This window comes from Arvicanthis niloticus, chromosome 3 (genome assembly GCF_011762505.2).
Source record: "Arvicanthis niloticus isolate mArvNil1 chromosome 3, mArvNil1.pat.X, whole genome shotgun sequence".
NCBI lineage: Eukaryota > Metazoa > Chordata > Mammalia > Rodentia > Muridae > Arvicanthis > Arvicanthis niloticus.
Genome location: NC_047660.1, coordinates 79167819 through 79193864, shown reverse-complemented (window position 1 = coordinate 79193864; position 26046 = coordinate 79167819). Strand labels below are relative to the sequence as shown.

The following is a 26046-nucleotide window of genomic DNA, read 5'->3' as shown; positions in this document are numbered from 1 at the left end:
CATGCTATGTTGGAAATATATATAACACTGTACATGCTTCATCTCTTGTAATCCTTGAAACATGTTGTGCTAAGGAAACCGCTGGGAAACTGAAGCTTCACAAAGCTAAACAACCTGACCAGACTCATTGTTTGAACTTGAATTCAGGCCTATTTGACATTCATCTTTCTTTTCTATTTTTTTATTGCTGCTATTTAATTTGAGATTATAATTACATCATTCCTCTCCCTTTCCTTTTGTCCTCCCAAACCTTCCATATATAACTACTAGCCCACCCTGTGCCTTTTCAAATCCATGGCCTCTTTATCTTTAATTGGTTTTGTGTGTGTGTCTTCTTAAACATACACACAGAGTACTACCTGCCCTGCCTGTCTACTAGTACTTGTACGTATGTTTCCAGTCTGACTACCTGATAGTGGATAACCGACTGGTGTGCCCTTCCCTAGGGAAGGCCGTTTCTCCCACTTTCATCACTCCTCAGTTGCCTACAGTCTTTGTCTTCTCTTCCATGTGAGCATGCCTATCGATATTGTCATGGTTCTGTCATGTTTAGACAGCCACACTGGTGAGACTTCATGGGTGCAAGCTCTGATGCTTCTATGATATGAAATCTCACAGCAAACTTCCTGTTTTTCTGGCTCTTACACTCTTTCTACTCCCTCTTACACAATGATTCCTAAGCACCCCTAGCCCTCAGTGGAGGAACTGTGTTGTGGATTTTTCAGTTGGAATTGGGCTCCACAGCTATGCATTTTGTTGGTTTGTTTTGTTTGCTCGTTTGTTTTTTGTTTGTAAGATAGCATCAGCCTTGGCTAGCTTTCAACTTTTGACAATCCTTCTGCTTCACCTTCCTGAGTGCTAGGAATATAGAAGTAAATCACCAGGCCCACCTTAGCCTATGTTCCTAAGTACCAAAAAAAATAAAGTTTGATTCTAGGCCTCAAATCCAAGGGTTGCTTACTATACCACTGAATTACATACCCAGCATAACACAGATTTAAATGCATCAAAATTCTATCCCCAAACCAAGAAAGAATACATTTTTTTTTCTAAAATGTACAACAAATATTTTCAGGTTGCTTTCATATAATGTTTGTAGATTTTATAACAATTACATAAAGCAATGGTGCAATTTCTAGACCACACTGTCATACTGCTGATATTTATATCTCACTCTGCTAAGTTTCTTAGAATGTATGTACCACTGGTATTAAACTCACTACCTTAAGGGGTTTCTGTGGTTGGATATAAAGCATCCTACCAAGACTCAGACATTGAAGGCTTGGTTCCCTACCTGGGGATGCAACTGAGAGGTGAGTAGATGATAGAAGCACTTAAGTCATCAATGGGTTAATCCATTGCTAAACTTGTATGGAATGAGCTAGGATGAGGTAGGGCCTGCCAAGGGGTCACTGACAGTACAGCCCTGGATGGATACCTTGTTCCTTTCTCACAAAGTGTGTAGTATCTGTTACAGGTTCACACTGCTGTGATAGACTACCCTGCCTCCAGCCTAAAACAATGGACAGGCTGACCTTTCACTCAAGTCTCTGAAATTAGCAAAAATAAATCCTCCTTTTGACCTGTGTTTTTGGGAATTTGTCACAGTGATAAAATATTTGACTAATAAATTGTGGCTTTATGGTGCTACAACTTTATTGGGCTCTGGGGCACCTAATAAACACTATGTTTAGCCAGGTGTGGTAGCACACACATATAATATCAGCAGTCACAAGGTAGACATACAAGAATGCCACAAATTTGGGGCCAGGCTGATCTGCATAGTGGGTTCCATGCCAGCCAAGGCTAAGGAGGGAAGAAAAGACAGATAGGAGGAAGAGAGGAGGAGGAACAGACAGACAGACAGGCACATGTGCAAAGGCAACTACAGTTGACTGCTGGTTGTTAAGTAACAAGTGCAGATGAAGGCTCAGCCACCCATTCCACTGTTCGGTCCATACACAAACCTGACCTTGCCTTTGCAGCACGAGGCCTTTTCAGTGTTGTGGAAGGGTTTGTTGTTGTTTGGTTTTTGATTTTGTTGTTGTTGTTGTTGTTGTTTTTGAGGCAGGAATGCACTCTGGGCCCTTGACTGGCCTCTGATTTTCAACAATCCCCTGTTACTGTCTCTTAAATGCTGGGATTGTAGGTGTGCACAATAATGTTCCACTTCGATATCTGGTTGTTAGGTAATCACCTTGGATGATCAATCAGTTTCATATCAAAGGCAGCTAGCTGGTATCCTATATTGTTTATCACCTGGAATTATGGATTGAATCTATTGTTTTGTGCTCAACTCTTAGTGGCAAAGTATTTGCCTTGCAAGTTCAAGGCCTTGGGACAGATCCCAGCATCACCCGCCCCCACTTCATTACCACCCCACTCCAATCAGTTTAACTCTATGTATTCTGGGGGTTGGGGGGGGGTGGTTTGAGTGAATAGGCTCATATATTTAAATACTTGTCCCTGCTGGTAGAACCATTTGGGATGTATTAGGAGGTATGTGGCCTTGTTGGAAGAGGTGTTAGCTTGACCTTCAAAAGTTCAGCCCATTCCCAGTTATCTTTCTCCACCTCAAGACTGTGAATCAAGACCCAGGCTCTCAGCTTCTGCTCCAGCACCATAGCTTCATGCATGCTGCCATGCCCTCACCATGATGATCACAGACTCTAACCCTCTACAACAACTATAAGCGCCAATAAACATTGTTGTATAAGTTACCTTGATCATAGTCTCCTATCACAGAAATAAAAAAGCAACTCAGACAATTCTGAGTTTATCTCAAAAGAATGGCGAATAAAAAAAAGAATAAAATTTTATCAAGTAAAAAAAAATTTATCAGTAGCTCAATCAAGACTCACAACAAATGACTACCCTTCAAGAACCCCATGACCATGTTTTTAGGGGTATCTTTCTGAGTGCTAGTCTTTCTCTTAAACCTGGTGCTTAAAATATATACTGACCATCTCTTCATAAATGCCAACCCTGCTTCAAAAAATTCATTAACAAACTTCAGAGGTATTTAAGGCCATAGAACCAGCCACATATCAAGGCCATGCAACTGAGAATCAGATGATTTACCAAGTGAGACGGGGCTACCACAAAGAATCCACATCTCTCCACATCTCTCGTAAGTGGCTCCATTTTAAATCACTAAACACACTAATTGGCGAAGCACATAACTTAAGATTTGAAAGATGGGAATCACATTTATACACCCTCAATGAATCATTAAGATTAATAACTTACTAATGGGATGATGAAACTTTGTGTCAGTTCCAAAAAATAGCGTCGGAGAATAACACTTTGGGCCTCAGAAGGACGTTTCTGCTGTACACCCTTGAAAGAAGAAAATGGAATCTATATTTTAGTGTCAGGAAATGGAAGATAACAACCAACTCCAACTGCTTTGTAACTAGACATTTAAATTTAGTACCAACCAAACCCCCTAGAATGTTATATTGAAGTACTTTAATTTTAAGTTCATTTTGTAAAATTCTGTAAAAGGAAGCTTTAGCTGGAAACCGGGGAGAGTCAGGGTAGGGAGGGAAAGCTTAACTGTAACAGTACTAAGTTACAGCTTGTCAGGAGCAAGCATTGTTGGTGTGTTCTTATTGTATAGCAGGGTAATCACAGAATAATTATGTACTAAATATCTAAAAAACATAGAAGAATTTTAATGTTTTCACCCCAAAGAAATGATGTTTGAAGAAATGGGTATGTTTAAACTGACAAACATTATACAATGATACAATGTATACATATATCAAAATACAACAGTATTATATTAGTACAAATAATTTGCATTTATCATTCAAATATAAATTTAATTTAAAAATCCCCAGTAAAACCTGAGAACATATAGATTTATTACTATCATTTATCCCATACTTAAGAGCATCACTTCACAGTGAAAATAATCTTTATTTTACATACATTATATTAATACTACTGACATTTCTTAAAGCAAAACGCCCCCCAAATTTTCTCTTACTGTTAGTGGAATTTTTGCAATGTCTAGGATTCCCAAATGAATGGCATTTTCCCATATCTACAGAGCCAAGACTCAAGTCTATGCGCTGGCATCTTGATTATATGTGTGTGCACCTTACCAACTGAGCCATCTTTGCAGCCCCTTGTCTTTTGATTATTTTTTAATTAAAAAACTTTTATTACATTGTTGAGAGCTTTTGGTGCTACTTCTAGAAATTTGGCATTTGTCACTGGGTTCAGATAAGGAAGTAGGCTCAGCTAAGAGTATTAGAAACAGTGACTGTGGGGCTTTGTTTACTGCTTTACTTATCTTGTGTGATACTTTGCTTACTACTCTACTTAATTACTATCTTATGTGATCTTTTTGTTTATTACTTCGCTTGATTACTTTGTCTTTGATCTAAGAACTGACCATGTTTTTTTGATATACGTAGACTGATATAAAAGCAGGAGGGAGAGACATAAAACTGCTTCAGCCTCGGCACTGGCTGGAGTCATGTTATAATTTTGTCTGTTTTAGTTCTTTTTCAATCCTCACTCCCTCCCTTGAGACCCTGTTGACTGACTGAGCTGGCTTGGTCATTATATTAGTTTGTATGTGTGCATGTGCACATGTGTGCCAAGGAGTGGTTGTGTAGATCAGAGGACAACCTGCATGAGCCAGTTCTGTCTTTATCGTGGAGATCCTAGGATTGAACTCCGCTCTATGCATTTATTTTGTATGTAGCAGTGTGTGTGTGTGTGTATATATTACTGAGGATGTGGGAAGCAGTGTGTGTGTATGACTGAGGATGTAGGAAGTAGCACACACATATCACAACAAAATCTGTGGAGGGCAACTTGTGGGAGTTAGTTTTTCCTCTCTCTTTACACCATGTTGAGTCCCTCCCAGAGACTGAATCCGGTTGTCAGCCTGGCAGCCAACGCCGTCACCTTGTGAGCCATCTTACCAGACCTATGTGTCTACTTTTGAGACAAGGGCTCACTATTTAGCCAGGTTGGTCTAGAACTTAGATCCTTCCATCTCAGTTTCCTAGTGCTGATATTACAAGTTTGAGCAACAACATACAGACCTAAGGTTGCGTTTAAAAGTGATTCAGGACTGAGGTGTGCAAGGCACAAAAACAAAAGTGACTCAGAGCTAGCAAGATGTCACAGTGAGTAAAGGCATTTTTCCCTGGAAACCAAATAAAAGGTGGAAAGAGAGAATTGACTCATACACACACACATACAGAGACTTTTTAATTTTTCAAAGATAATCAAAAAAGATAATCAAAAAAAGACAAGATGGCACATGCCTGTAATATAGTACTTAGGAGGCAGAACCAGGAAGATTACAAGTTCAAGACAGCCTGGTCTACACAGTAAGCTCTAGGACAGCCAGGGCTAAAAGAAGAAAAAATAAGATTCTAAGATAGGGATCCATGTCATGGTAAAGCCCTGGCCTAGCATGCCTGAGGTTCAATCAGCAGTCTAGTGTTTAAAAAGTGAGGTTCAACTTCACATTATTACTAAAAGCAAACTACAACAATAAAACAAGAACCACACATTGCCTGACTAAATATTACATACCTCAGTGAGGAGATTGAAATTAATAATATGAGCAGATATTTACCTTCTGGAGTTGTTTTATGATCTCCTCATCTCTGTTTAGATATGGCTTGTAAGAAGTATAAACCCCTAAGAAGAGAAACAGAACAACCCAACAGCCTAGGTGAGTATATACTTAAAATTATAAAAGTCTGAGCCGACAGACTGACTCAGCTGGGAAAGGTGCTTGCTTGTGCAAGCCTCACTCCTTGACTTCCATCTCCAGAATTCATGGTGGAGAGAGAGAAGCAACTCTCCCAAACTGCCCTCTGACCTCCACACATGCACTATGGCACAAGTAGATACAAAATAATAAAAGTCAATACCAGGCTTAGAATCCAGAGTTTTTAGGTTTTTCAGCTTTTTCACTTTAACTTGTTTAGGAATTTCACCTGAAAGAAAAAAAATTCTTGTAAACTGGGCTGTAACTTAGTGACAGAATGTTTGCCTGACATGCACAAAATTCCATCATCAACATCATAATACTTTTAGTTACAATCATGCACGCTACAGGACTCATACTATGACTAAAACATAATGTGCAACAAAAACTAAATGCCAGGGAAAGAATTTAGCAGCAAGTTCCCTACTTCTTATTGTCACTAAGTTCTTGGCAATAATGAAAATACTTTTTTTTTTAAATGAGAAATGACAAAAGCCCAGCAGTGCAGCAGGCTTCACTCTGACTTGGGAACTTCATTAGGTGTAAGACAGACTCTGAGCTTCAGTGCTAGCCATCCAAGGAAGGAGTGGCAAGCAACACTCACTGCTTGCAAGCACAAAATTCTCATTTGTTTCAATAACATAGGTGCCAGACAGCTCTGGGAAAGGGCACCAATTCAAGAAATCACCCCAGTTCTGTGATTATAAATATTTAATTTACAAAGTTATTCAGGGTTCGATGCTAACAGACAAAAAAGAGGGCCTTTACATTAGTAGAATCATCTTAATGCACCTTTGAATATTTGTACATAGATCTTAACTTAGGCCAAATATTTTACCTTTCTTGTTGTGTAATAAATTCACTTTCTGATTAGAAATGACCAGTCTCTATTAAGAGCCAATATAAACCAATACAACTTGTTTTTTTTTCTTCAGAGGACATTATCCTTGGGTTTTATTTCTTCATTTAATATGAAGTGGATGGACCAGGGAGGTAAAGCACAGAAAAGAAAACCTCTCTTCATCAGGACTAAATTACCTGGCAGTGTTAAAACTCAATAACAATAATAGGATAATTATAAACTCCTGAGCCCAAAGACACACTCTGTTTTGCCACGCCTTCCCTCTGGGGCCTACAGGATATGCTTTTTCTGTAGCTCTATAAACTGTTTTAAGTTTTCAAAGCAGGAATCCCCAGTGGGATTTTATGCTGCACATCCTGAAGCCAAACAATGCCATAATACACATTCCAGACATTCATGGTTAGAAACTAAATCTGATTTTGTGAGAATGACTCTCAATCCACAAGAAATAAAGGAAAAGTTAACTACAATGAACTTTATCAAAACTAAAAACTGGTGTCTAAAAGGACTCTATAGCTGGGCTTTGCTACTTTCTGGATTCTTCTTTTTCCCACCCTCTTCAGTCCACAACCACTAGATAGGAAAGAAACAAAGATAGAGGGGAGAAAGTTATTAAAAATATCCCTGAATCTAATTTCTTTCCTTGTGTTTCGTTTACTAACAAACCATAACCAACCTCTCTAAACAACCAACAACCATCAGTCCCTCCTCTCAGTTCCTGACATTCATATACCCTTTGAGAAAGTTCCAAGAATTCCAAATATCACACAACTGCAGAAACTATCTGTAGCTATCAAAACCATGCCTCTGCTCAAGCATGAGACAAATCATAGATTGTCAGGTGCCATGGTCATTTCAAAGCATCCCCACATCTCCATACATGGGATTAAAATAAGAACACACATTCTTATATTTCTGTGTTGTTTTTTTTTTAAAGAAACCAAAATTCCAAATTGTCATTACAGGACTCAGAGAGTAAAACAGTAAAAAATTTACAAAGCCTGTCTGATAAGAGACCAGAACCCAGGCATATGAAGAACTGAGACTGAGACAACCAGAGATGAGAAGTCTTGAACAAACATTTCCAAAGAAGGCACATAAGACTCATGTAAAGACATTTACCATTATTAACCCCTAGGGAGAGGAAAATGTAAACCTGTGGGGGACCTTCCTTACAGTGTATCATGGTGCATTTTTAATTGTTAATTCTGTACCAAGAGATAGAGAGAGAGAGAGAGAGAGAGAGAGAGAGAGAGAGAGAGAGAGAGAGAGAGAGAGATGCTGGCAGGATTTTGGTATTGACATTTTCATGACCCATCACCAGGTTTTCTTTTATAAATGTTTGTTCTTCCACACCTGCCCAAAAAACATGCTGATCAGGCAACCTTCACTGACCAAAGGTAGCCAAAGAGATGTTTCAGCACTGCCTTACTGCTGGCTAGTTATAATAAAAAGCTGACAGCCAATAGCTGGGGCAAAAGTGGTAGAACTTTTGGGCAACCAGAGAGACAAGAAGGTTGAGAGCAGAGGCAGGAGGATAAAAGAGGACATGGAATGGCAACCTGATGGAGCAGGGTAAAGAGCTGCCATGTGGTTGGGGCTGGATGGAAGTCGGTGTAAGGTGGATGAGCTAGCAAGGAGACTGTCCCAGCAAAGGCTTTAAACTATATACAAGTCTCCGAGCCTTCTTTATGGGAAATTTATATATTGTGAGGTAGGTCCTTGAAAGCCCTGCAATAAAAACCACAATGAGAAATCATTTCATACACATTAGGATGGCCACTTGTGGGGTTAGTGACATGGTTCAGTCAGTAAAGGTGCTTTCAGCCAAGCCTGACGACCAGTACAAAAAAATGAAACCCATGTGTTAGATAAGAGAAAAATCAACTCCCTAAAGTTGTCCTCTACCTTCCACATGTATGCTGAGGCACATATCCAGTGCCCTGAAGCTGTGGAACACTCTAGTGTGCTCATGAAAACACATACACGCACATGATAAATATACAAATATGTAATAAATATGAATAATGATCAAACAATGAAATAGTCCAGAAACGGTGATAAAGAAATAGAGAACATTTCTAGACCAGGCTAGCCTAGACCTCACAGAGACCTACCTGCCTCTGCCTCCTGAGTGCTGGAATTAAAAGCATGTGCCTCCATAGCTCACCTGGCTTCATCTACATTTTCCAAAATTCAGGAGCTATTTGAACCCTTCTTTCCCCTGGTCCTAGGTCCTATATTTAAATGTTCTACTCCTCTTGCCTGACAACTTTGTTTCCTGAGACAGAGTCTCACTATGTAGCTCTGGCTGACACTTCAGGCAGACTCACCGTGTCAACTAGGATGGCCTCAAACTATAGAGATCCACCTGATTGCGGGTTCACAGGCACATGCCACTATATAGGCGTAAGAATATTACCTTCAGAGATATCTCAAGATGTAATAAAAATCTACACATATTAGCAGCCTAATACAGGGGTTACTCTGCTCACTGGACATTCTTGAATTTTCACTGAAATACCTGCTATATGAGATGCCTACGATTATTTTAAAAGATATTTTAAATAATATTTTCCTTCTAGTTAATACACAGGTATATTTAGAACATTCAGTAATGATTTATAAGATATTCTTTCAGATACACATATCTAGATAAATGTCATGATAACATATTATTTGCAAATTTTAAGACAGGCATAGTAGGGGCTGGAGAGTTGGCTCAGAAGTTAAGCACATTGGCTGCTCTTCCAGAGGACCCCAGTTCAATTTTCAGTACCCACAACCGTATGTAACTGTAGTTCTAGGAAATTCATCCACCTCTTCTAGCCTCCAAGGGCAACAGGCACACATGAGATACATAGACATACATGGAGGCAAAACACTCACAAACATAAAAAATAAAATAAAAAGATAGGCATGATGGTACTTATCTATAATCCCAGCATTAAGTGGTGGAAGGTAGAGGCAGGAGGATCAGGGGTTCAAGACCATCTTCAGAGTTTGAAGAAGCTTCAATTCATGACTATAAGTCACAACTAAATAGAAAGCACCTGGGGCACTGAGTTAGCCCAGTAACTCTCTTATTAATAAAGAGTAAAGGTATTTAGGAACATCTTACAATTCGTTCAGTAAGATAAACAAAATATGGACAATATATTTAAATGAACATATACTTAGAGATGGAGGCAAAAGTATCAGAAGTCCAAGGTTACCCTCTACTACATAGCTAGTTTGAGGCCAGCTTGAGCTATAAGAAACACTGCCCTGAAAAAAGAAAACCAAGAGCAAATTTAAACAACCATTTCATCAAAGAAGATATGCATGAGTACATCTTTCAGATGATAAAGAAAATAAACTCTGTATGAGAAGATATATAACAATTAAATAAAAACATGGTATATACAACTAGACATTATGGAAAAGCAAATTAAAACACAACTTCAAAAAATGTATAATGAATGTCAGACATGTTGGCACATGCCTTTAATCCCAGCACTTGGGAGGCAGAGGCTAGAAGATCTGTGTGAGTTCAAAGCTAACCTGGTTTACATAATGAGTTTCAGGACAGCCAGGGCTACATAAAGACCCTGTCTCAAGAGACAAAAACAACCAACCAAACAAAAAACAGCTATAATGAAAACAAAGATATAAAGAAATGGGGAATCCTCATATACTACCAGTAAGAAGGTTAGTTACTACATGACTCTGGAAAACAATATGGCAAGTTCTTTATTTTGAATCAACTGATTTATTTTTACTTATATATAATAAGTGTTTGGCTTGCATGTATGTATATGCCTAGTGTATGTATTGGTAGGTATGTATATACCTATCAATAGAAGGCATCATACCCCCTGGAACTGAAGTTCCAGATGGTTGTGAGCCACTGTGTGAGTGCTGACAACCAAACCGTTCCTCTCAAGAGCAGCAAGTGCTTTTAAGCACTGACCAGTCTTTCCAGTGCCCATGAGGATTTCACTTCCTTTCTTCCTTCCTTTTCTTTCTTATTTATTTAGAGACAAGGTCTCAAAACTTGCTAAGAATATCAAGGCTAGCTTCGAATTCATAGAGATATGCTTGTCTCTGCCTCCCAAGTGCTGGGGTCCTGGGATTAAAAACATGTGCAACTATGCCCAGCTCCCTTTATCCGATTATACTATGTCACCAGTGATTTCTGGCAAAAGTTTCCTACCTATATCCCTAAGAGAACCTTTTCCATAGGAAGGAAAGTAAACAGCAATGTATTGTATTACAGTAAATCACAGCAGTCTAGATAAGTAAAAACAACAACAAAAACAAACAAAATAAAACCCTAAACTAAAAAGCCTACCATGTCTTTTGTGAGTAGAGTAAGCCATTCTCTGAACTATCATAGGTATCTTTTAGAAAACTAACGGGATGACGGAGTGACAGGGGACAATGACAAATGTTAGGGGAATCATTAAATTGGCATCTAAAGTAAACATCTAATCTCAGAATTCATTTATTCTTGTAATAAACACCTATTAAATTCCTACAAGGAAAAAAAATGGGCTGGAAAGATCAGGCTCAGTGGTTAAGAGCACTGACTGCTCTTCCAGAGGTCCTGAGTTCAATTCCCAGCAACCACATGGTGGCTCACAACCATCTGTGATGGGATCTGATGCCCTCTTCTGGTGTGTCTGAAGACAGTGGCAGTGTACTCACATATATAAAATAAATAAATCTTAAAAAAAAAAAAAAAAATCCTACAAGAAGCCAAACACTATACGTCTTTTTTCTCAAGGAAAGTACTATCTGTGAGGACTTCCTCAATCAATACAATGGCACAGGGCTATACAACACTTAAGACCTACCTGAGAATTTCATGCCAAGTCTGGAATAATTCTAGCTTTTTCCCCCTTCCTTACTTTGAGGCAGGGTCTCCAATATGAAGCTCATGCTGGCCTGGAACTATGTAGTCCAGGCTGCACGCTGGCCTTAAACTCACAGTCCTCCTGTCTCGGTCTCTAGAGTGCTAGGATCACACATGGGCACTATGACATCTGGCTATCATTTTAGTTTTCTATAAGATTTTCTACAAGCAAAAGTAGAATTCCCAATTTTATGTAGTTTATAAAATAAAAGCTCAGTTTTCTTGGGCTTTTTTGGGGGGTAGAACATATACCCATTTTAGTGAGAAGCTATACTCTTTTCCAAAGGCCCTTATCCAGGCTGTCTCCAAGAATGTTACCAATAATGTCAACTGTAAGTGGCAAACACATGGAGAGTCACAAGTCAGTACCCAGTCCCATCACACACTCTGAACACCAAGGAGACACATTACCTGCAGGTTTAAGATCTCCTATTCGAATAATGTGTGGCCAGTGCTGCAGTGTTTTAGCAAAAAAGGGGTTGGTTACTCCTAAGATGACTGAGGGCCTGTATAAAAATGAGACAAAATAAATGTTAAATCACAGAAGAATAGGTGACAGTTTCTGAGTGAACAGTGTATTAAGTACTGCTCCCTTTACTTGATTCATTATGTGTCAACATGAGAGGCAACACTCAGTACTGGACACATGAAGATAAAAAACATATGACTTTTTTATTACATTTATTCATTTTATTTTATGTGTATTTTTCTGTATGTATGTCTGTACATCATGTGTGTGCTTGGTTCACTAGAAGGTCAGAAGAGAGCATCCGATTCCCTGGAACTGCAGTTAAAGATAGTTGTGAACATGATGTGGATGCTGGGAATCAGACCTGGGTCCTCTGGAAGAGCAGCCAGTACTTTTAACTGTTGAGTCCTCTCTCCAGTTCACTAAAGATGATTCTTAAACAGCATAAATGTATCAAGGCATACATACTCAGTCATGATGGCACAATTAGAAGGCACTTAAAAGGGAATAAACTGCTCAGCAATTCCTCCCAAGGAGAAGGTGTGCTCTTGCCAGGGTTTTAAAAAACTGAGTCACCAAAGACAGGATAGAGAACACACATGAAAGATAAACAATTTTCCAAGGAAAGTAAGGGCAATGCAGAATATTTATGTCAAACAGTGAGGTTGGCTCAGTTTCTACCCATGACTGCACACACAATTACAGGCACTTCAGTACTCCTGAGCAGAGTGGGAGGATAAGGAGAAAGAAGAGCATTAAGTGTATACATTTAAAAATTAATACATTATCTTGTAAGCAAATAGAAGCCACAGGGATACAGTGGAGGTATGTCACATAAATGCTACAGATCAATGTGGAGAAATTTAGAGGATACCATGTAAGGAAGGAAAGCAACAGTAGACAGAGAGAAACCAGAGTCTGAAGAAGGAATTATGGAAAGAACATAATAAACAGGCTGAAAGATATTTTCGGTTGATGAACTGACAGAATTAGTTGAGATTTGTTGTAGGTCAGGGCTGGAGAGATGTCTCAGCAGTTAAGAGCACTGGTTGATCTTCTAGAGGACCCAGGTTTAATGCCCAGCACCCACATGGCAGCTCAAAACTGTCTGTAACTCCAGTTCTAGAGGCTCCAACACCCTCACACAGACATATATGTAGATAAAACACCAATGTACAAGAAATAAAAATTAAAAAAAAGATTTGTTGCAGGTCATGGTAAGAAGACATAATACTATGTTTTTGATAACTAAGTCAAAACTAATAGCATTTATCAAGAAAGCAACAGACAGGAGGCTAGAACAAAAAAGAGAGAACTAAAATCAGTCAGAACATGCTAAGTTTCAGAAGCATTAGAAACACAGCTGTGAACTGCCCATGGTGGCACATGATAAAATCCCAGCACCTGGGCAGCAAAAGTAGGAGGATCAGTAGTTCAGGCCCATCCTGAACTACACTATCAAGTTCAAGAACAACCAGATCTGTAAGATGAGTTCTAGGCCAACAGTACTAGGGACTGAGATCCATCTCAAACAGAAGAATGGATATACAGCAGTGACAATCTACACTAACGCCAACAAAAGCACTGCAGAAACCTGGGTGCTGGAAAGATCTACGGTGCAAAGATATGTTCCAGTCATCACTACAGGAGCTTTTAAGTTTTTCTTCTGTGGTTAGTCCAGGGTGACTCTGAACTCTTCCTCAGTCTTTCTGTGCAGCCTCTCAGGTACTAAGACTACAAGAGTGAATTAGCATGCTGAGTTAATACAGGATCTTTAAAATTAATTACAATTAATTAAATGTTAATTGTATGTGTGGGAGAGTCAAAGAGCCCGAGAGAAAGAGCAGAGAGTATAAAAGCATGAAAGAGAGAGAGAAAGAGCGAGAAACAGAGAGGGAGAAGGAGAGGGAAAGGAAGAGGGAGAAGAGGGGGAAATGAACACGAACACTGTCTAGTACCATGGCATGCTGGGGGTGGTATCTGAAGACAGTTTTCAGGAGTTGGTTCACTCCTTTTACCTTCCTGAAGCGGGGGTCTTTCACCAGAGCTCCCAGGGGTTTCTCCTGTCTCTGTCAACCATCTAACTGTGGGAGTGCTTAGACCACAAATGTATGCCCCTGTACCCAGCTCTGTACATGGGTTTGGGGCTTGAACTCACACTTGACGGCTTGCATGGCAAGTGCTTTTACCTGCTTAGTCCCCTCCTTGCTTAGTATAGGGTCTTAACCGAGACCATGGATACTGTTAAGGCTATATAGAAAAATATGATCTGTCTGGAAGAGGAACCCAGAACAGTCTTTGATAACTTCAACATTTAAGGGAACAGCAGAGAAACAAGTCTACATAGAAGACATACAACACCACACAGCTAGGAGACAGGAGGATCATGATTAATGTATTTTAAAGGAGCCAGGCAGTGGTGACAGACATCTTGAATCCCAGCACTTAGGAGGCAGAGGCAGTTGGATTGTTTGAGTTCTAAGACCAGCTTGGTAAACAGAATGAGTTCTAGGACAGCTAGGGCTACAGAAAAATGCTGTTCAACAAAACCAACCAACCAAACAAAGAATAACAACAAAAGATATTTTAAAGGGGAGGCTGAAGCAGAAGAATAAAAGGATCAAAAGTTCAAGGCCAATCTGAGCAATGCATGGAAATTCTATCTTAAAAACAGCACATCTGCCATCCTCATAGTTGGAAGGTGGCATCAGAAGGCTCAAAAACTCAAGGCCAGCCTTAGCTGCAGAGAGTTCAAGGCCAGCCTACATTACATAAGACCCTACCTCAAAAGAAACAAAACACACACACACACACACACACACACACACACACACACACTCACTCACTCAAACAAGGCAACAGAGTGCTTGATCAATCAATAAAAACAGAGAATGTTGATAGATATTAAAAGTTAGCCTGGGGGCTGGCAAGATGCTCAGTGGTTAAGAGCACTGGCAGCTCTTCCAGAGCACTCAGGCTCATTTCCTAGCACACAAATGGCATCTTACAACCACCTGTAACTCCAGTTCCAAGGGGTCTAACACTCTCTGGCTTCCATGTGCACATACATGCATGTGGTGCATAGACATACATGCAAACAAAACACTTAAACACATAAAACAAAATAAATCTAAAAAAGAGAAGTTCTACTAAAAAAAAAAAAAAAAAAAAAAAAAAAAAAAAAAAAAAAAAAAAAAGATGAAGTAAGCCTGCAGCAGATACTATGATGTTAGCAGGAAATCAAGGAACAGAGAAAATAAATGGAAATGATGTTTGCTCTTCTAAAACTCAAGCGAAGAAAGAAGGTAAACAATTATAAAACAGGAGCTAAATGGAAAGAATATCATTATTTTCTGCAAATCTTAAATTATTTCCAACAGCTCCCCAAACCTTTTATAAAAAGCAATCTGCCAGTAAGTCAAATTTTTCAATTAAAATGTTATTACACAATAAAATTTATTACACAATTCTACAAATCTTGGTAATAAAGAGAATACTTAGTCAACAAACGTTATTATGTTTACTCACGGAGCTTGAGTACGGGTAGTATACTCTTTGAATTCACTATCATGAATCGTGAAGTAAGGTCGGAAATCACTAAAGTACTTTAATGGAGAAATACAGCTGTGGAACAGGAAGACACAGAAATCAAGGTTCCACTCCACAACCATGACACATCCACATATATACCCAAAAGGCAAATTATTTCAGCATTAGGTAAGCACTGGTCTCTAATATTAATTGAAATTTACCAAGGTTTAACTGCATGTAACTCTGTGTGTGTGTGTGTGTGTGTGTGTGTGTGTGTGTGTGTGTGTGTTATTCAAAGCAGCAAAAACATGACTTCAGCTCTAACTGAACCTGACTCAATCTTCTCACACATTCTGAGAAAGTTGTTGCATGGATTGATGCAGTGAGTGGGGAAACATTACAGACTGAAAATACTGTAAGAATCAGAATCAAGAGCCCATTGCACTCACCTAACAAGGGCTAGTACAGTTTCTGAAGACTCTGATGGCGATGGTGCCATGACCACAAGGGGCTCGCCCAACAGCACCAACTCCCAAAGCATCTGACTGTGAAGAAAAACTGGGCAGAAACACCTAGAAAGTTTACACAGTAGAAATACCTTATTATTTATCCAAAAACTTCACATTGATACAAATTCTTCCTGCTACTGACAGCTTGATCTGAAAAATTAACTGAGAATGTTGTAATGCAGACAGTTACACACACAATCAAAGCCAGGTGTAAGGTTCTGAGGACACAATTCCATTAGTGTGTTTAAGTCTGAACATTTAGTAACCTTTATTTATTTACTTTTCTTCCTTGTTTGGTAGCAATTTCCCTAGCAGATTAGAGAAGAGAAAAAAAGTTATTTCTGAAGAACATAACAAATCTCACTAGTTAAAAAATCAAACACCCGGTCAAACCAAAACACATACAAGTCTAAAATCATGATACAAACTTATGAGATTAAAAAAAATAAGCTAGTTAATTTTAACTAACAAAAACAAAAAGACAAAAAACAAACAAAAAACAAAAGAAAAAAAAAAACAAAACAAAACTGGGCAGCAGTGGCACAAGCCTTTAATCCCACCACTCAGAGGCAGGATCTCTCTATGAGTTCTAAGATAGCATGGTCTACAGAATGAGTTCTAGGACAGCCAAGTCAATACAGAAAAACCCTGTCTCAAAAAACCAAGCATTTGGCCGGGCGGTGGTGGCGCACGCTTTTAATCCCAGCACTTGGGAGGCAGAGGCAGGTGGATTTCTGAGTTCGAGGCCAGTCTGGTCTATAGAGTGAGTTCCAGGACAGCCAGGGCTACACAGAGAAACCCTGTCTCAAAAAACCAAAACCAAACCAAACCAACCAAACAAAAAAAACCAAAAAACCAACCAAACAAACAAACAAAAAAACCAAGCATTGACTTCACTGCCCATTGGCAACAGTGCGTTTTCAAGCTGGTACACGTCACCAACACTTTCAGATCTGTGACCTGGGCAGTGGCCTAAAGACCCTTCATCAGCTGCTCTAGATAAAACGCATAAACAAAGGTAGCTTCTCTTTTTGCATCTTTCTTCTTTTTTTCAAGTACTACAGTACATAATTTTATTTAAAAAAAATTTAAAACATAAAAAAACAGTATTTGTTGTTGTTTCTATTTTTTTCTTACTGAGGCTTTTTTTGGTTTGTTTTGTTTTTAACAAACGGCACAAATCTTTGTGGTATTTCACCCCCAAATTTAAATTTAACTAAAAAAAAAAAAAAAAAAAACCTCTACTTTTTCTAATATCACCACAATACAATTCTCATACCAAATTAAACAAAAACTGTTTGTTTTAACCACATAGCACCCAATGCACATCTCAATTTTCTTGCAGCCAAGATGAAGCACTGTATTTTACCATTAAAACATAATGAATATTTATTTTTTTTTAACTTTTCAAGACTCTTTAGGACCCATAGTGAGTATTTTATTTCAGGTTAATTCACATTTTCCATAAATTAATAAAAATTATCACAAATTAGAAAGACAAAGTAGTTAACATTTTTTAAATTCTTTACCTGAAAAGATCCACCTCATGAACAGTAGGCAAAATAATAGATGTGTGTGTATCTGCCTAAAGGATTAAAAAAGAAGAAAAGTAAGGGAGATGTTACTAAAATTTACAGAAATTGATTTTTGTTTTTGAGACACGATCTAACAGTATAGCCTTGACTGTCCTGGAAGAGAACTCACAAGTGAGTACTGTTAGAACTAAAGGTAGGTACCACATCTGGCTATCTTAAGCCAAGTGTGACACATGATGGTACTTGACTATACTGTAATACTAGCACTCAAAAGAAAAGGCAGGAGAATTGATGCAAGTTCAAAGTCAGCCTCACTAGTAAGTTCCTGGCCAGACAGGGCTACACAGTCAGACCCTGTTTCAAAACACATAATAAATCAATGAAAATAACAACACAACTATCTCACAACCAAAGAGCTACCTCACTCAGTTCATCTTGACAAGTTTCTCTTCTCCCAGGAGCAGCCGGAGAGAATGGATCTTACAAGCATTCCACAATACAGCAGAGAAAAGCACAAACACTGTGAGTATGAATCAACCCAAGGCCAGATGTGAGCCTCGGCCACAACTGCATGTGGCCGGCCTACCAGCAACACTAGGAGACTGTAAGCAGCAGTCAGGTCTCCTGCTGTCCTCTAACTTTACTCAAAGCACAGTGAGGATGGTAACAATGCAGCCTAGTATTTCAAATAAAAGATTCAAACCACAAGGAATAGAAACTGCTTTCAGAAAAAGAAAAGCTCCAGAATCCTTCTGACTGAGCTGTCTAAAATTAGAATTCTGTTGGCTACTCTTCTAAGAGAACAGCTTTTGCCAGAATTAAACCTCCTTTAAAGTGTTTACTGTCATTTAGTCCTCACAATCACAACATGAACACTGGGTACTCCAGAACCTACTGAGGTAGTAACAATAACATTTCTAACAAGAAATGTTAAAAAGTTTATCACCAACTAACTTAAAAGTAATGGGTGTTTCAGTGAACAGGTCCCCAGCTGCACCATGGTCACTTTAGCATCAAGCTACCTGCTGAGTTAACTGCACCATCTGTGTGGTCCCAGGCTTGTCATGACACGTGGGAATCCGAACCTTAAAGACAGAGAGGAGCTATTATTTATCTGTATGGCAAGTGCTCTATCTAGCACACTCAGCACTTCTAAAGTGCTCTAAGGACCACATGTTTCTGTGGGGTTTTAGAACCTAAGGTGTTCATTCTTAGTTACAGCAAGAGTAGGGCAACTAAAGTTCCCATGTCTACAAATGGAGATCACTAACCACAGAAGCAAATGGCTGGAAACAAAGTCAGGACAGCAGTCTTACACAGCTTCCTGCTCACCTTTCCAGTCTCTGCTTCACAAATACACACACCCAAACACACCCTCTCAAGCTTGCCAAACTTCTGAATAAACCCCACAGAAAACAATGGGAATGCTCAACCCAGTGCTATCAGTATTATTGCTATGTTTGCTGAAGGGGTGGGGAGAGAATACATATAAAAAACAAGCAAATCTAAAGAAGAAACACAGTTAAGAATAAATCCAATGTCACAAATACATGAATTGCAAAGATATTGAGTGCATTCATACATGATCTGTCAGTAAAATTCAAATTCCTTAAAAACAAAGCAATGGGTTAGGAATAGAGCTTAGAGGTGAAGCATTTGCCTCATGATTATGAGGTCCTGGGTTCAATCTCCAATACACAGAGAGGAAGAATGATGAAAAGAAAAATTTTAAAAATCCTCACCATAACAGAAAATATTCTAAGAAAACATGCTTGGTCTGATACTAAATGTTAAAAGACCATTTAGAGCTGGAAAACCAATGACTTTTCTAGTGAATCTTAATTTTCAGCAATTAACACCCAAGACTACAGGTGTTCTGTTCCTGCTCACCACCCATACTGCAGGATTCCAGAGGGAGGCTTCTATCTGTGTACACTTCACAGGGATAGCATTGCTGCACTAATCCACTGGGTACACTGCCTGGCTGGATGGCCTGAGTTGCATGAAGGATTCTTTGAGGCAGGACCAACTGTAGTGAATCTGTGACATCTCACAGCAATAGTGAAGGCATTAACATCACTAAATGTCATCAGGTTGTTGAAAACAAAAACCACGTGTGAGCTTGCTGTAGAAGTCTTCAGAGCACACAGATGAGACTATGGTAAGTTGTTACCTTCATTACTATTCCCATGATAGGCAGATGCAGTGTTTTCCCTGGCACTGGGGCAGGCCATCGATCAACATCATTACAAGCTGAAAATGTAACAAAATACTAATGTAAGTGGAAAATTAAAATATTTAAAATGGACACTAAGTTAGAGCTCTTTTTGTAACATGGGAGAAATATGTTAATAATAGCAGATAAAGAAAAGTAAATTTGATGAAGTATTTAATTTATAATTCTTTCAGAAGTATTATGTTTCAGGATATATATTGGTTAATTGTTCACAGAGAGCTGAAGAGATGAAGCAGCTGTTATGAGTACTTCCTGCTCTTGCAAAGTTTGGTTTTTATCACTGACGTCAGGAAGCTCACACTCTACAACTCCAGCTCCAAGAACCTGAAGTCCTCTCTGGCCTTCCCTCAGGCACTCACTCATGTGGCACACACACCACCAACAAAAATGTTTTTAATTAAGAAGAAAATCTGTTGAATGACAAGTAGCTTCAAGGGTAGATTTCCTATTTATTTTTCAACTACTGTTTCTGGATTTCTGTTCAATGGTACTCCAAGAACTATCAGTACATAACCTTATTACTAACTCTAACAGACACTGTTTATATTATTACAGTTGACAGGACCAGATAGCACTTTGGTATCTGGAGATGGATGAAGGATTAAAGTAAAGATGCCAGACTAAATGTTCTGTATCTCTCTCACATCATTTAAGATCTAAGTCTTAAATCTTCTTAATCTTTTCTTCTCCTTCTTCTATTTATTTATTTATTTATTTATTTATTTATTTATTTATTTATTTTATTTTTTGAGACAGGGTTTCTCTGTGTAGCCCTGGCTGTCCTGGAACTCACTCTGTAGACCAGGCTGGCCTCGAACTCAGAAATCCGCCTGCCTCTGCCTCCCAAGTGCTGGGATTAAAGGCATGCGGCACCATGGCCCAGCAAATCTTCTTCTGATTATATTTAGAGTATCAACTTCCACTTTATTAAAACTCTTTAAGAGTACATAACTTGGGGTGCTGGTGGAGAAGAAATGACTCAAATGTTAAAAATGATAACAGTGCCGGGCAGTGGTGGCGCATGCCTTTAATCCCAGCACTTGGGAGGCAGAGGCAGGCGGATTTCTGAGTTCGAGGCCAGCCTGGTCTACAGAGTGAGTTCCAGGACAGTCAGGGCTACACAGAGAAACCCTGTCTCGAAAAACCAAAAAAAAAAAAAAAAAAAAAAAGATAACAGCTCTATCAAAAGATCAAAGTTTAGGTCCCAGAACCCATGTCAGGCAGCTCACAGCAACTTGGAACACCAGCTCCAAGGGGATCTGACACTTCACTCACTCACACGCACTCACACACGCTCAAACAATAAACAAGCAAATAAATAAATATGTGAAAACCAAAAATAAATATAAAAGAAGAGAGACCACACCTTGAACTAGGAAAATTCAGTAAAGTGCTTGCTGCATAAGTGTGGAGAACTGCATTTGATTCCCAGAACTCAAAAAAAATTCAGACATGCTAATGATGCATGGTTATAATTCAAGCACTGGGAGAAGACAGGAGGCTCACCGGCAAGTCACTGGCTAATTAAAAAGCCTCAGGTCTTAGGAAGTAAAAGACCCTACTCCAAAAATAAAGGTGACTGGCTCCTAAGGGACACCACCAAAGATTCACCTCTGGCTCCCACACACATCTGCATGTGCACTGGCATGTGAACATGCATGGACAGATACACACACACATACACATACTCACACACTCACACATAGAATCACACACACAGTACATAACTCAAACAATATTTAACTTACCTGCTTCCAAGTAAGGTTCATTTTTTTCAAAATACTCTGGTGCTATCTGTTTGAGTACGGTGTGAAAAAAATGAATATAAGGTAGTTTGCTGATCAAAACCAATGACTGAGGAAAGAAAGGGGATAAAGATTTTTTTGTTTTGTTTTTTTTAAATACCTAATGATTATAATTTAAGCTTGCCATTTATTATGCATGAACAATTATTAATGAGCTAAAATTCAGCAAAAAAGGGTATGGATTTTGAAAATTATAAAGTTTTTTTTACAGCAGATGGTTAAAAAGAAAATACAAAGTCATAACTGAGAAATGAAAAATTATGATTTAAAAGTGTTTCTCAACCTGTGGGTCATGACCTTCACAGGGGTAGTATATTAAATATCCTGTAGATCAGATATTTACATTATGATTCATAACAGTAGCAAAATTACAGTTATGAGTAGCAACAGAAATAATTTATATTGAGGTCACCATAACACGAGGAACTGTATTAGAGAGTCAGAGCATTAGGAAGGTTGAGAACCACTGCTTTAAGAACTAAAGGCATGGCCGGGCGGTGGTGGTGCACGTCTTTAATCCCAGCACTTGGGAGGCAGAGGCAGGCGGATTTCTGAGTTCGAGGCCAGCCTGGTCTACAAAGTGAGTTCCAGGACAGCCAGGGCTACACAGAGAAACCCTGTCTCGGAAAAACCAAAAAAAAAAAAAAAAAAAAAAAAAGAACTAAAGGCATACTCACAGAAATTCCTGCTCTTCAGGTAAAACAATTTTCCCCAAAACAGACTAATATAATGGACAATTTTAAAAGCCAAGTATAACTGTTAGTTTTAACTGTCAACTTGAGACAATCTATACTCAGTGAATGATGCTCTATATAAGGTTGGCCTATGTTTGTGGGAGATTTTCTTGACCATGTTAATTGAGGCAGGAAATCCCACCTACTGAGGGGTGAAACCATTCCCTAGGCAGGGGATCCTGAACTGTCTAAGAGTGAAAAGAACAGGCTGAGCATGCTATGGACACAAGTCATCAGTGTCTCATACTATTGTCACTGTGACTGCTCCACAACAGTGGAAAAAAATGTATATATATACATATATATGTATGTATATATATATATATATATACATACATATATATACACATACACACACACATATATATACACATACACACACACATATATATACACATACACACACACATATATATACACATACACATATATATATACATATATATAAAACCTGGAATTACAGCTAATATAAGCTACATTCTCTCCTAGGTTATTTAGGTTGGGGTATTTTATCACAGCAATAAAAACAAACTAAGATACCTACCTACTGTATACAACATATATCAAAATAAGCCACATGAAGTCTGTCTTTTTTTAAATTATTATTATTATTATTATTATTATTATTATTATTATTTTGGTTTTTTGAAACAGTGTTTCTCTGTACAGCCCTGACTCTCCTGGAACTAGCTCCATAGACTAGACTAGACTAGCCTCAAATTCAGAGATCCACCTGCTTCTGCCTCCCAAGTGCTGGGATTAAAGGTGTGTGCCATCACTGTCCTGCCACATGAAGTCTTTCTACTAAGGAAAATCAAACTGTGATGCTTCGCCCAAATCCCTATGCTTATTATGTTCTAACTGTCCTAGCCTAGCTACAAACTTAAAAATTGCAACTTTCAGTATGATCACTTTAGAGTCAAATTACACTGATTTTCAAATGTAGGTTTCAAATGTAGGTTTTTATCCTTGAATACTGCTCTTTTTAATTAAGATTTTATTTTTATTTATGTGTATATGTGTGGGTATCCACAGAGACCAGAAAAGGGCTGCAGATCCCCTGGAGCTGGTTATAGGTGCTTATAAGCTGTCCAATATGGGTGCTGGGACCTGAACTTGTGTCCTCTGTAACAGTAGCAAATGCTCTTAACTACTGGGCCATCTCTCCATCCTCCAAACTACTTTTTACCTTATCTGACATTAGAATAGGAATTTTCCATTTTTCATTTAATTTATGAAAAAAGACTGTATATTTAGGTCAGAAGCACTAAGGACTAACATGTTGCTAAATTTTATTTACCGATTCATTAAAAAAAAACCTACAGGCTTTTTTATGGGTTGTAAGAATATTACAATTTATTTATTTTCTCCCTTATTCTAAAAGTATACAGACAGCAAAAACTCAATAGTTAAAATTTATGGAATATGGGGGCTGGAAAGTTGGCTCAGCAGATAAGAGCTCCTCTTCCAGAGGTCCTGAGTTCAATTTCCAGCAATCACATGGTGGCTCACAACCATGTGTAATGGAATCTGATGCTCTCTCTTGACATACAGGTATATATGCACACAGAACACTCATACATGAAATATATAAATAAATAAATAATTTTTAAAAAGTACAGAACATGGTGGCACACACCTTTAATTTCAACACCCAGGAGACAGAGGCAGGTGAATTTCTGTGAGTACAAGGCCAGTAAAGTCTAAATAGCATGTTCCAGAACAACCAGGGTTACATAAATATAGTCAGACCCTGTCTATAAGGAAATAAATAAATAATAATAATAATGGGGCAAGTGCCTATAATAAAAAAGCTCAGGCAAAACATAAAAATTCAGACATGATTAAGTTTAAACATTTCTACTTTGGGGTTGGGGAATTGAGACAGGGTCCTAGGTAGCCCAGGTTGGCCTCAACTTTCAGAGTTTTCTATCTCCACCTCTCAAATGTTCAGACTACAGGTAAGCACCGTTAAGTCCAGCTCTCACTTCCCTAGTCATAATAACATTAAACACTTTAATAGTGCACATAAAAATTACCTTCTGAAAGTAGCCTCTTTTAAGAGTTTTGTCTCGAACTTGTCGAAAATACACATATCCATAAAAATATGCAGGATCTTTCTATGAAGGAAGACAAAAAAATTATGTGTATATGTGTGTGTATGCATGTATACACAGATATCCTTTAACAGTAACACTGGGTTTTTTTTAGTAAACCGAGTCAATATGTAAGTGATATATAAAAGCTAGAGATACCTTCCTATTTAAACAGCAACCAGAAGAATAAAGAACCTGCCAACTTGCTGGGAAATTGTAACTACACCTAAGAACCAAAGGTGGGACTTTTCCCTAGGAACCCATCAGTTTATGTTCTTAATTCACATCTAGACTTGGAAATGGAAATTAGAAAACCATCAAATTCAGAATTTTCTCTAAGGCTACACTGTTTCCTTAAAATCTGCAGTAAATACCTCTAAGTTATAATAAAATCTGAGGTACTGGCACAGGGGAGACCACTTAAATACGATGGTATTTACTATATAATGGCACCCCACTTGCCCATCTCCACAGATCATGACCAAGCAAAGCACCTCACCATGCTAGTCAGTTTTTTACAATTTATAATGGCATCATTTCCAGAACAGTAACTTTAGAGTCAACTCTACTCACATGCCGAATCCTCATCACTTACTTAAGAAACCCAGCTAGATAATAAAGGCAAACAGCACTGAAATGTTATCAAAGGTGACTGAGTATGATAGCTCTAAAGGAACAAGTGCCAGGGTTTCCTCTCACATGAATGCTTTCCCACCTTTAAGTAAACTGGCAAATCTTTGTCAAATTCATCAAGAAGACAGTGTAGTGACACCCTCCTCCCAGAAGACTGGCGGAATCTAAAACAAAACTGGGTATCTCCAAGACAACCTAACAAAACAAAAAGAAAAAGTCAGCATGGCTTCATGTGACATTTATCCAGTTTCATCAATATCAAAGTGAAAGAACCTTACAAATAATTTTTACCCATTTCTTCATATTTTAGATAAGAAAAAAAAAAAGCCTAAAAATTCTAGGACATAGTGGTGCACACCTTTAATCTCAGTGCTTGGGAGGCAGAGGCAAGTAGATGTCTGGAGTTTGAGGCCAGCCTGATCTACCTAATGAGTTCTTAGAATAGCCAGAGCTACAGAGTGAGACCCTGCCTTGAAAAGAATAAAATAAAGAACTTCTGGCTTTGCTGGAGGCCACCTCGTTAGTTAGAGGTAAGCTCCATCTTGATTCCTAAGTCTCTTCACAGTTTTCCTACTTCTCTTTCAGTGCCATTCTTTTTTTTTTTTTTTCTTTTAATGTGTCTGCATATGATGTTGTCTTACATATATAAACAAATGAAGACACACACACACACACACACACACACATACACACACACACACACACACACACTCCTACACCTACCTCTTGTTTCAATCTACAGCTTTATAAACTTTCTCTGTTTTGTTTTTGAGACAACATCTCACTATGTGGTCCTGGATATCCTGAATTCTCTATGTAGATCAGGCTAGTTTTAAATTCAGGTCTGCCTCCCAAGTGCTGGGATTAAAGGCATGTGCCACCATACCCATCTATATAAATTTTTTAAAAAATCTTTTTGATATAGAGTTGTTGCAGGATTTTGATCACGCTGTGAACCTTGAAATTCTGTTGTTTACTGGAAAAACTTGTTTC

At 38.4% G+C, this 26046-nt stretch overlaps 1 protein-coding gene across 1 annotated transcript in view; it reads right to left on the bottom strand.

Moving 5' to 3' along the window:
- The window catches only part of Dennd6a (DENN domain containing 6A), a 52579-nt gene that overhangs the window by 7454 nt on the left and 19079 nt on the right, over positions 1-26046 (bottom strand). Inside the window, exons 4-15 of the mRNA XM_034497786.2 lie at positions 25136-25248; positions 24364-24444; positions 21534-21639; positions 19723-19802; positions 18572-18634; positions 17544-17599; positions 15955-16077; positions 15503-15598; positions 11917-12011; positions 5910-5975; positions 5609-5673; positions 3250-3339 (exon numbers count right to left, since the gene is read on the bottom strand). Coding sequence (XP_034353677.1) covers positions 3250-3339; positions 5609-5673; positions 5910-5975; positions 11917-12011; positions 15503-15598; positions 15955-16077; positions 17544-17599; positions 18572-18634; positions 19723-19802; positions 21534-21639; positions 24364-24444; positions 25136-25248 — 1034 coding nt within the window. The remainder of the gene's footprint in view (positions 1-3249; positions 3340-5608; positions 5674-5909; positions 5976-11916; positions 12012-15502; positions 15599-15954; positions 16078-17543; positions 17600-18571; positions 18635-19722; positions 19803-21533; positions 21640-24363; positions 24445-25135; positions 25249-26046) is intronic.